Below are 12,677 nucleotides of genomic sequence, written 5' to 3'. Positions count from 1 at the left end.
ATTTTTAATTTAAACGTTTCCTTCCTACTCTTTAACGTGACATGGGTATGGGTGTGGGTATGAGTGTTCGCGTGTGTCTATCACCAACATGAGTGGGAGTGTGATGTTACAGTATGTGTGAGGTTACAGGTGAGCCTAATACACTGCAGGATTGGAACACACACTTGCTACTCTGCTGCTTTACCCACTAAAGACATGAACTCAATGAATAAATATAAACTTGAGGTCAGGCTCAGACTGACCGTGATCAGACTGTTAAGCTAAATTCAGGTTTAGCAAGCACTTCATACACTGACATTTTCAGAATCTGATACAGTAAGGTGTAGTTTGTCATTTTTTAGTGTTAAAATTTGTCCTTTTGCAGATAAATATGTAGAGTGTTATACACATTGATTTCTGACTGACCTGCAATTTCCTCAATGCAGCTGGCCTTTATGTCCAACAGAACTGTTCCATTAATGATACAGCTCCGTAGCTCAAACAGACTATGGAGAGAGAGTGTAGCTACGTACGGCTTACTCCACCTCTCCCCTCCATCTTCCACATCCTCCTCAAACTTTAACCACCTGAGAAGTATTAAAGAACAAAGAGAGTCACATAGACAGTCTCTTGCTTCAACTCTCAGAAGGCAACAGAGGGTTGTTTAATAACCAAGAAGTTTTAAACTGGGGTCTGGAACCGTCAGGAGGCCACAAGGGAGAACTAGGTGGTCTGTGGAAAAGTTTAGAAAAGTGTAAAAAAATCTAAAAATAAATAATATCAATAAATAATAACAAATAAATACAAGTATATTTGTTTTTCTTTATAACAAATATTAAATTAAATATTTTCAATTAATAAATGATAATAAAATATAACAGTACAACACTATTTAGCAGGAAAAACATAATAATGTAACATAACAGAGACTAAACATTTTCCAAATAATATTTTACACATATTAGAATTTTGTTACATAATAAATTGGTTCTTTGCATGAAAATACAGCTGCGTTTTGCACAAGAATGATCATATTTGGCAGTTGTTGCATCTAAAAGATTCAAAACCCCCGAGTTACATTTTTGGCACCGAATATCATGATGCAGGACATGTGCATACCTCGCAGTTTCCTTCCACTCTGCATCTTTGCCGTCTTTAACACAGATTTCGTCAAGTTCTGTGAAGAGGTCATGTGCTGCATGCTCCTCATCCTCTTCAGTGCCCAGAATAAACTGAACCCTCTGGGATGGAGTATCTGGGGAAAAGAGATAGGAAGAATGAGAGACACAGAGAAGAGGATATTTGTAAAATTAATTTTCGCTGTGAGAGAGGAAGTAGAGGAAGGAAGCACAGAGCAATTTTCAGTGTTTGTTATCATAAATCTGAGTTTATGATTTTAGGTTTTGTGGTCTCAAGGGCACAATGTTGAGAAAATGTAATAAGGGTCCAAAGTGTGCTTTTTTCACCAAATTGCAGGATTTTATCACCGATTAATAACATTCAGGCCCGAACCACATACGAAGTAAAGTAGTAGTTTTTAATTTGATACCAAAGCTCAGAAGCATGTTTGTGTTGCTATCTGTTGTCACGTCATCCCTTTTCCCGTCATGCAGCTAGGCTTGTGAATTCACAGTTTGACATCTGTGAATCATGGATTACTGACTGGCAACAGGCGTCTCAACCTGCACATCTGAACACAGCCCTACCACCTGGCGCTGAGCTACCAAGGAAAGAATGGGTGTCCTTGAATCGTCTGCAAAGTGGTGTTGGTCGCTTTGGTGTATTCATGTGCCGTTGGGGACTGCAGCAGTCAGCTGCCAATGCGGTGCTCCTGAGCAGACCGCCCAACACCTGATGGAGGAGTGCCCCAATTTCTGTCCACCTGTGGACTTGAACCTTTGTCATCCTGGGCCCTCCACAAGGGAGTGGTTATGGCTACTAGGGGATATTATATAATGATATTATATCATACGAGAAGAAGAAGCATGTTTAAAAAAAACTGAAACATTTCACAGTGAAGCACTGATTCGTTTTTGCCAAAAGGACATGATCTATGATGTCCAAAGCTCTGTTCGCCTTAGAACCACATGACTGCTTCAGCTGGATCACAAGGAGAGAACCTTAGTGCAGTTTTCCTTACTCTAATATGTTTCTAACAATAAATACCTGAATTTATATATAAATCCCAATGTTCATTTGACAACTGGGGCATGGTAAAAATAGACTGCAGATTTTATTTATTATTTGTTTTTCATTTATTTTACGACCACTTTTATTTCTTAAAAAAAATTAGATACATTATTTTGACCACCTGATGGCCGCAGCATACACCATGTTAAAAAGCTTTGATGACCCTTTTTATAAAACAGCTGAAAGGAAAGGCGTTGTGCTATGTAAAGCTTGACCTTTACTATTTGTGTACAAGTCTTTTTATTATTAGCATTGTGGATTTTCAGTGTCTCTCTTTTGAGGTTACATCGTTATGACAGTAGGTGGCGACAAGAGACTGTCTTTTTCATTTGAATCATTCAATCACCCGAATCGTTCAAAGCACTGAATCGTTTAGGAAAATAACGATACGATGAGTCATTAAATCAGTCACTAACCCCAGTAGTTCAAAACACCTGTGTTGCTTGGATACGCCCAACGGTCAATTTTTGTCAGGGAAGGGGGCACTGAAGTAGATAAAGTAGGAACTGGGAATGTTGTGTCTAAAATTATACTATTTTTTAATAACCTTATTTAGTTTATAAAAGCAACATGTCATTGTCACAGTTGTGGCGCATTTGAATGTGGCGCTTTCGCGAGCGCTACTTTTGAATTCTTGATATAATTCTCCAGATTCACTTTCCTGTGAATGAAGCTACAAACATTTGCTCGGCTTGTTACTGCTGTTGTCGTTCTCACCGTGTGATGTTGCGGTACTTTCTGTGTTCATGTCTTCTTGAGCCACACTTCCAGCCCGCATCCTCTCAGCTCTCCTGCGGTGTTTGGAGCTGTGCTGCCGGTGATGACGATGAGACTGTCTGCCCATGGGCATCCGCACACCCACAAACAGAGTCCTGTGACCTGAGAGAAAAAAGATAGCTGGTGAGATTCAATGTGATTTTCCAGTTAATATGACTGTATTGAGCTGTTGGCTGTATCACATGAATGACTGAGTAAGTGTTGTGGTTGCATACTAACCCTCTAGCTCTTCTTTCTCATAATGGATATTCAGAACTGAGCTGGTGCCACCATGGTCCACCACAGCTTCCTCATCAGGCCTCTGTAAAACACGTTTACTTGTTTTTAATGAGAGTGTAAATAAGTACATACAGTACCATGTACTTACTACCCCTAATCTTTTCCCCGTTTAAAACAGCATTGTTTATTTATTTATTTCTATTTGAGGATGGCCACAAAAGTTTTTTCTATCACTGAGGGGAATTTCTATTGACTTCTTTTATAATGAGCTAATGACACCTTTTTTTTTTTAATCCTCTCAACCTAATACTTGCAGAAACCTTTAATTTCTACATATTATTTCAGATATTTAAATATTCGCAGTATTCGCCTGTTTTGTGGTAATTTTACTTTATGTTTCACTGTATTTGTTTACAAAGTAAGCACACCTCTACATACACACAGTGAATTCAGACTTGAATTCGACTGCATTTCAGATGAGGGACCTGTCTGGGATGATGAATGTGTGTTAGGGAAAGACAGACTTATGAGTTATTATAGGGGCTGGGCATGCATAAACTGACATTTACTGTGTTATTCTAAACAGTGGATGCTTTCTTATCAAGCTTTAAGAGGTAAAATCATAATTTTTTAACACTTTATTTCCATAAGGAAATAAATACGTAAATATAAATATTTGTCATGTTATTATTATTATTATTTTTGCATAGTCATAATTTGTTTTAAATGTCCATTTTCCACCCTCTCTCTGATCCTATTAATTAAAGTGCTGTTTAAGGAGTAGGTTTTTGCTGCTTAGTTTAATTTTTAGGTATTAGGTTAGGACTCATAATAAAAAGATCTTAATCAAAAATTTTATTTTTTTCCCATCATTTGACCTGTCTCCTTAATCTCTAATGACGAGTCAAAAAAGGTATCTTAAAATATTACCAAATTAAAACAATTCACTTTGCATACTTTTCATCAAATATAAAAAGTACTCTAATAAGTATCAACATATTTTATTTAGACCATGCATATTTTATTTAGCACATGAACTGCTTGACCCTTAGACACAATTTAGTACATGAATATTGCATAATCCTGTGACAGTTTAGTTATAACTGTTTGCAAAATAGATGCATTAAATCAAAGTTGCATATAAGATCTTACCTGACTTTGTGGTTGCCTGTTAATAAAGGTACTGTAACCCACTACCTCTAAACAGTCAAAGACCACATACTTAGGCTTCCTATTATTCACTTCCTTCTTTACATTTGTGTGTGTGTGTGCTACCCCACTGGGATGCTGCTATCTTTCCATGAAAAAGATGATTCATCAGTGTGTTTTCACGGCTTACTTCTGCAGGAACACAAGCCTATAATTCATATAAACCCCATTAAACATTTCCTGCATCAACAATACAGCCAAACAGAGCAAAATGTTCTAACAGGTTTTGTAGTGCAGTAGAATAATAACAGATTCAAGAAAAGCTTTGTCAAATGAACCCAACTGCTTTAAAATGATCTATATTCACTGTTCTGCAAATGATGCTCTTTTGTGTATTTTGCTTGAGGCTTATGTGTATATTTGATCGGTGAGGTATTGATTGGCAGTCATAGTGTGGATCAGCATTGAGGTCATGCATTACATTGTGTGTTACAACAAAAGCACGAGTAGCTTTCCACTATAACAGCATCCGCCTTGTTTCCAACATCCCACTAACATTATGGTACAGGCATCTTATCAAGGTCCACCAGAACTACAATTATTATAGGCTTCGGAATAATTGCTTAAGTTTCTTAGCTTCTGTAATCCTAAAACAACCGACTATGATTTTATTGTGATTTTATCTTGCCGTTCGCGGCTCACCTAGCCCGCTGTTTCGTGGGGAAGGCCAACCCGCCGTCCGCGGTCACAAGGCCCGTCGCCGGTTGAGGCTTCCTCCAGCCCATTGAGATGGTCAGCCGGCCGGCTGCTGCCGTTGTTGTAGTGTCAGCCGGCTGCCGCCACATTGACCAGTGACCAAGGTCTTTTTAACACTTGTGCCAGTTCGTTTGGTCCTGGACACCCTGATACCCCCGAGCTGCCCCAGGGAAATTTTTTTGAGGGGGTAGAAGGGTTCCGGCTGGAGTGGCCGGGCCGAGGAACGAGGCCACGGCCATGAAGACCACCTGCCATGGCCTCCTGAGCTCCCTGCTCCTCCTCGGCCTTCGGCTGTCTGTTTCGCGCTGGAGGCCCCGTCCGGTGTATGTTTCTGTGTCTGTCCTGAGGGGCCTCCAGAGCCTTTCGGGAGGGGGGAGTTATGTCAGACCTCTGTCGTGTGTGTGTCATGTGTCAACGTCTCCGTGTTCCTTGTTCCTCCCCTGCTGTGTGCACCGTGACAGTTACATGGCTGCAATGCAAAATCATTATACCTCACTTCTGAATGATTACTGTTCTGTTTTAAGGTTTGCAATTAAATGGATCCATTTCATACTGTCAAGCCCTCTGCTTTCCCTTTGAAGAATATGAGTGCATGTGTGAATACAATAAAAATGTTTTTTTTTTGCAAGGGGGACCCATTAGTTAAAGAGCCCTTAAGTACTGTTACTCATTTATTAAGGATATTTGTTCCCAGACATATTCCACTGCATGATATGCAGTACTTGCCAGAATACAGACGCCATTTTATAGATTGGTGGTCATGGTGTGATTTTCAGAATCGACCAGTCGGTGGGTTGGTTGAACATTTAGTCCACCTTAAGGAACCCTGACCTCAATAAGGGTTTTTTAATGGTTGGACTATTTTAAACTCTACAAACTGTTTTTAAAAAAAGTCACGTTTTTGGTAGGACACTCAAAAAACAGCATGACACATGATGCAAATGCTGGAGACATTTGTCTTAAAGGGGATTATTTAATTTTTTTTTTTTATATATATATTTGAAGTTGACTAGATAAACTATCAACCTCACCAATCAAATTGTTGTTTTTTGAACAATTACTTATTACTTGTTTCATTCTGTATAGTGTGTGTAATCGTTACTTAAGTGACAGTCTTAAACACAAGGCAACCATACAATTTATCACTCAGACTGCCCTGTCATCCTAGTCATGGATCATTTGAGCAGTTATTGTCATTAAAACACTTACCCAGGGGGAAGGAGAAAATAGAGATAGAGCAAATCATGTGAAGTTAATTAATTTTTCATCATCTGCTTTATGCAACTGTTTTCCTACTCCTTCTCTCTCAATCTCTCCTTGTCTTTCTCCCTTTATTGGTCTGACATGAGCACATACCCTAATTAAAATAATAACAAAACACTTGAGCTGACTAGACTGCTCCTGTGTCACCTAGTTACTCGTTTGTGTGTACAGTATCTGTGTGTCACTCACAAAGGGAGATTTTCCACTTACAAAAAATGGCTTCTTCTTACCTCTCCTTATTACCAGGCAACAATTCCACAGTCCCTGATCAAAGACGCATACAAATAAAACACGTCTATATAAACCTTAACTGCAATTTTATTTTTCTTAATTTTTACTTTCTATCTTGCAGCCGTGATCTATGAAATAATAGTTGCAATCACAAATCACAAATGCTACCAAAAGTTTAGGGTCAATATAATGTTTTTATATTATATTGAAATAATTCGAAGAAATTAATCATTTTATTCAGCAAGAACGCACATTGACCAAAATGACTATTTTGTATAATTTTAATATAATACATAATAAATTTAATATAATTTTATATAATACTGTATATTTATTTCTTACAATGTGACTGTATAGCCTACTTTATTTTTTTGTTTTTTATTTCTTACTTTATCTCACAATTACCAATTTTCCAATTTTTTGCTCTAAGGAAGAAATGGGATAAGTAATAATTTAGATGGAGGTCACTACCAAGTGTCAGTTTGGCTGCCAGTACATGAATATTGCCCTTTTGGATCAAAAGGTCACATGGGCCATTTTCTTGCCCTTTTTCCTCTTTCCTTCCCGTTCTCTAGCACATTGCTTTGACAGTTATGTTAGTAATCTTGACACAGACCACTACCACTGCCACTTCCAGATGCTCCTGTCTGCCTGAACAGATACAGTGACTAGGGATGGGTACCGAGAACCGGTATTTTTTTGGATCGGTACGTAATTTGGTCAATACCGGACTACCGGTAAGCTTCAGGACAAACAATACTCTTGCGTTGTTTTATCTCCGTATACTTCAATGTTAATGACGAATTAGAAGCTGTTGCTTGTCATTTTCCTTCACTGAATGATGTGGCCGTCGTTTGCTCGACATGCGTGTGATATCCATGCGCATGTGCAGTGTGTGTTTGCGTGCAATCAGTCATCGCGGCAAGAGTGAAACGTTTGAAAGTTTGGGCTCACGTTACAAAACTAAAAGCCACACCAGTGTCAGTCTATCATTTCTTTTTTCAATCTATCTGAAATACTATTTAACTCGTGTTGTTTTTCTTGTTACTTCAGAGCACAGACTTAAGATTGGTATCATTTTAAAGGTGAAACATCACAGGTTATTGTAGAAATAAAAAAAACTGTTATAAAAGTAAATTTATAAAAAGTTATAAAAGTTTAAGTGTATGAAAATGTAAAATATAAAAATATATATATTTTTTATATTTTATTTAAAATAGCAATTTTACAAAACATGTTTACCACCAAATCTTCAAGAAACTCAAAGCCAATCATCTGAACAAGTATTGTGCCAAATGTTAGGTTGATATCTCAAAAAATGAACTTTTAAGTACGATTTTGTGGATAAGTAACAAACTTTTCCACTAGTTGATACACAGGGACTCTTGATTTCCATTTATTGTTTGAGTGTTCTGAACTATATATTTCCATAATTTTTTAAATATTTATGAAGTAGACATCCTATTCAGATATAGTTGTAACTTTAATATTTGATTTGAACGCTATCTCTAAAACACATAAAAACATAAGTATAGAATAAAAGTGTATTTGCCACTATATCACAAATGGAGAATCTATCGCTATTTATCTATTGCTCTGTCATTTCACCAAATATGAAAACTAGAGTCCAAAAGCTTTCAAATGATATATAATTTGTCAAGATTACTTTAGGTTTAGACCAAGATATTATCGTTAAAAAATGTGCAATCGCAAACATCTCACAGGTCTGGGGGAGCGGCAGTCAAAAATAGTGGTTAAAAACATTTGTATAAATCATAAATTCAGATATTCATTCTTTGAAATGTGTGAAAAGTACTGATATTAAAAGTTTATTGATTGTACTTGATTGTATGTTTTTTACATGTCGTAATTTTTGTGGAATTACATTGAATCCAATACGGGTCAATTTGACCCGAACCATAAAGGAAGTCACCTGTTTTTGAACAGTACATGAGGGTTAATACAGTTGCTAAAGTTCAGCAGTAATAAAATAACTTGAAATTTTCAACAACTTTTCACATGTCTTTTTGCGCCAAATAGTATCGATAACAGTATCGATAAGTACCGGTATCGGTATCGATAAAATGTAAACAATACCCATCCCTAACAGTGACGCATACACACACACACACACACACACGCATGCACAAACCATAACATCATTGAATGCTTTTATGTTGTCTTTCGTAGAGGGTGGCGTGTATGTTATTGATTACTGTTTATTTTTCAATAAACCACTAAAAGCATCATTTTGGGAGAGATGGTCAACCAACTGCAGTATTCAGACTTGGAATAAAGAATTGGTTAGAGAGAGTTGAAGTATTACCTGTTACTCTTGGCGGAATGACTCGTTCACTATTCATTGCCACCTCAACCTTTCTATCACAGTGGCATTGTAGCCTTCATGACGTGCGTATTTAAAATAAAAAAATAAGGATCGTTTACATGACACCTTAAGTGCATTTGTATTAACGTTGTGTGTGACAAGTTTTTGCGTTTTACAAAGACATTTTTGGCTCCCTGTTTTTGTAATGTATGCTTGTGTGTGTAAGTACTGGATCATGCAGCAGTACTAAAAAAATACCATGGTATTGACATGTTTTGGGCATAATATCATGGTAATAATATATTTTAGTATATTTTGGTATTCTTTAAAGTTTGAAAAAAGCCCATTGGAGATTAGAGTGTCTGATACCATCACTGTATCATAAAGCTTCAACGTTATGTTTTTGTAAAGGTGTCTTCTGAATTTTTTAGGCACATTACATTTGTTTTCATCAGTCTCGGAAATATTTCTATTATACGGCTGGAAGTTTGAGTCTAACAATATATAGTCTATGCATAACAAACATATTAAAGATGCTATTCTTCTTATTATTATTATTATGCTCTTATATACTGTACATTATAATATATTCTATATACTGCAATTACATTACGGAAGGTGAAATTATTATTATGCATTCAAGTTATAAATTAAATTAACCCTGCACAAAGACTGCCTTTTATTGGCTAACTATTTGGAATGGATGTGGGCAAAGTACCTTATGTAACTATTCAAGGTCTCTGAAACCTTTTTCAAGATGACAGTCAGAAACAAGTGACCAAATGAGAAAAAGAGAGATGTTGAAAGGCATAAAAAGAGCACAGCATCAGACATATAGTGATAACAAAATAAAAAACATTATAGGTAATGACTCTCTAGAAGATTGTTGAGGTTTTTCTTACATATAATTAATACAAAGGCCCTGAACAGAATGAGATACAAATTTTAAGCATTTCTTTTCACAGGTGTACATTAAAATGTATAATATCTTTGCAATATCGGCAATATTTTATCATAAATGAAGAGCATCTTTTTAATAATTTAGCTCAACACAAAAATCAGTTTTAAAACTCTTCAGAAATGATTGATCAGACTTTTCTTGTAAATAAAACCTCTCAGGATCACACTAGACAGAGAGACAGAATTTGACTAGAAAAAGAACCAAGGTATGAAATGAAATCTGGGTTGAAATGAAAAGTTTTAGGCACCATTTCTGTAATGACATATTGAGCCAAGACAGTTCTGAATGGTTCTCTCTCATGCACTCTCTTTGCTGAGAGTGTCTGAATAAACACACATTTTTCAAATTTTTCAAATGGAAAAACTATTGATCAGTTTGACTTTACACATGCCCTTTCTCTCCACAGTCCCAATTCCACTGGATGAAAAAGTTTTCTTATATGTTCAGAAGTACCAAAACTCTATTTAATTCTCATAATGTGTTTTAGATAGTGAATCCTTCAAGCAGATTTTATGAAACTTATAAACAGAATAATTCACCCAAAAATGAAAATGCAGTCAAAATAATTAATATGAATTGAGTGCTACTGTACAACATATTTAAAGTCTTTTTGATTTTAAGTCATTATTCCCTTAAAATCTTGTTTATCACTGTAACTTTGGCGCATTCATGAGAGATAGCAATGCCTGATTCATGAACAAATCAGTTTATCCATTGAATGACTTGTTCATGAAGTGGATTGATCTGGTTCTCCAGTTTACTCAATGATTCCGCTGTAGTTGTTAACAACCCACTTGAGTGGAAAATCAGTGAATAATGACTGTTCGGTATGTTTTTCACTCACTCACACAAAGCCATTCTATGGCTTCAAAAGACTTCAAATATATGGATGACTTTCATGATACTTTTGTAGTTTTGTTTTTTTGAATAGTTCACCCAGAAATTAAAATTTGAAGAAAAAATAAAAAAGTACTGATCCTCGGGTCATCTAAAATGGGTTGATGAGTACGTTTATTCACTGGAAGAGATTTAGAGATATTTAACATTACATCACTTGCTTACCAATGGATCCTCTACAGTGAATGGGTGCCATCAGAATGAGAGTCCAAGCAACTGATAAAAACATCACAGTAATCACAAATAATCCACAAAAATCTAGCCTAGTTTTAAGGTCTTGTTAACTGAACAGAGGTTTGTAAGAAACAAATATATCATTAAGACATTTTAACTTTAAACTTTCCATAATTCAAAAACTTTCCATAATTCAGTTCTCCTCTCACATCAAAACCCACAAACATATTTGTTTTGTACTGTTTTCACTTGTGATCTGTGCGTATTTCTCTCCTGATTCAGATGAGATAACTTTTGTCACTATAGAGAAAGCAATATTATGGCCAGAGGACTTTTATTTAAGACGGAAGCAGCAGTTTGAATGATGGATTTGTTTATTACAAACATGCAGCTTTTACTTCACAATACAATAATTAATGGACTTAAGTCCTGAGGATTATTTGCAAAATATTGTGATGTTTTTATCAGCTGTTTCAACTCTCATTCTGACGGCACCCATTCACTGCAGAAGATCCATTGATAAACAAGTGATGTAATGTTACATTTCTCCAGATCTGTTCAGATTAATAAAGAAATTCATCTGCATCTTGAATGGCCTAGGGATGAACCCATTTGGGTGAACTATTCCTTTAAAGCTCAAGTTCACTTTAAAACCCCTGTTAGTTGTAATATACAAGAGTGACCAGTTTGTTATTCATAATTTCTCCTTTTGTGTTCAAGGATTAAATAAAGTCAAGACAAGTTTGGAACGACAAGAGGGTGAGTAGAAGATGAATTTTTACTAATGGGTGAATGAATCCTTTCAGCCTTAATGACGGGAAGCAGTAGCTGCTCAAAAGAGCCAGGAGTCAGGTTTCCTCCTAACATGTCAAATGATAAGCAACAAGCAGCGCTTACTTTGGCGCTGAAAAACTGCTCCAATAGCGCTGTTGTAGTCTAAAAACTCAGTAAGAGAGGATGGCGTCAAGGTCATTTGAGGGTAACGGGGTACATTGGAAGTACGCGCTCCCCAAAGGAAGCCATATTTTGCACAATAATCTCATTGATACAACACCATCAAATGCTAAAAGCTTTAATTTCCAAACCAATTCATGGCGTTAGGCGCACCCTCTTGCAGCAGGATGGTAAATTTTACATTATATGCTATTTCTCTCTCGCGCTTCCATACTAAACCCATTACAATACGACAGTGCGGATCCCTCTGCAAGAACGCCCGGCAATAAACGAATGATGAGAGCTGTTGTCCCTGGCAATGGGAATACTGCTGCTGCACGTGCCTGTAACGCCGCAATAACACACATCCACGCACGGAGCACAAACTGAGCTACTAAAGCAGACATGGAAGAAATAGGAACGGTCCGCTTTTAACGGGATGCAATTATAGACCGAAAGTGCAGCGTAGATAAGATATTTTGTGGCAATGGTGGCGAGAGGGAACACACAGTACTATTGATCCTTGCACTAATGAGGCGCCCGGATGTGTTTGTATTACATTCAGGAATTTTAACATTAAAGGCAGTCTTATGTAGATGGTGATTTATGACATAATATGGCTCATTACAGACTGTTTCCGATAGCAGGTGTCCTATTCTAAGTTACTGAAGGAATAAAACGAATAATCAGTTAAGCAATAAACACATAAGTATGCATTTCATTAACTACCTGATAGCTCAGCATGCTCTCCTGGTCGCTGTTCTCGGCAGGCATGGTTAACTCCGTTTTAAAGTAGAGTCAAAGGTGCGTCGATTGCAGCTT

At 36.7% G+C, this 12,677-nt stretch overlaps 1 protein-coding gene across 1 annotated transcript in view; it reads right to left on the bottom strand.

The window, feature by feature from the left end:
- LOC306878645 (electroneutral sodium bicarbonate exchanger 1-like) overlaps positions 1-12,677 on the bottom strand; it is a 29,282-nt gene extending 16,605 nt beyond the window's left edge. Inside the window, exons 1-5 of the mRNA XM_079431104.1 lie at positions 12,585-12,677; positions 3,166-3,247; positions 2,887-3,048; positions 1,099-1,234; positions 406-566 (exon numbers count right to left, since the gene is read on the bottom strand). Of these exons, the coding sequence (XP_079287230.1) occupies positions 406-566; positions 1,099-1,234; positions 2,887-3,048; positions 3,166-3,247; positions 12,585-12,629 (586 nt within the window). The 5' untranslated portion in view covers positions 12,630-12,677. The remainder of the gene's footprint in view (positions 1-405; positions 567-1,098; positions 1,235-2,886; positions 3,049-3,165; positions 3,248-12,584) is intronic.

This window comes from Barbus barbus (genome assembly GCF_936440315.1).
Source record: "Barbus barbus genome assembly, chromosome: 13".
Classification (NCBI taxonomy): Eukaryota; Metazoa; Chordata; class Actinopteri; order Cypriniformes; family Cyprinidae; genus Barbus; species Barbus barbus.
The sequence above is the reverse complement of the archived record's forward strand: the minus strand, read 5'-3'. Positions and strand labels throughout refer to the sequence as shown.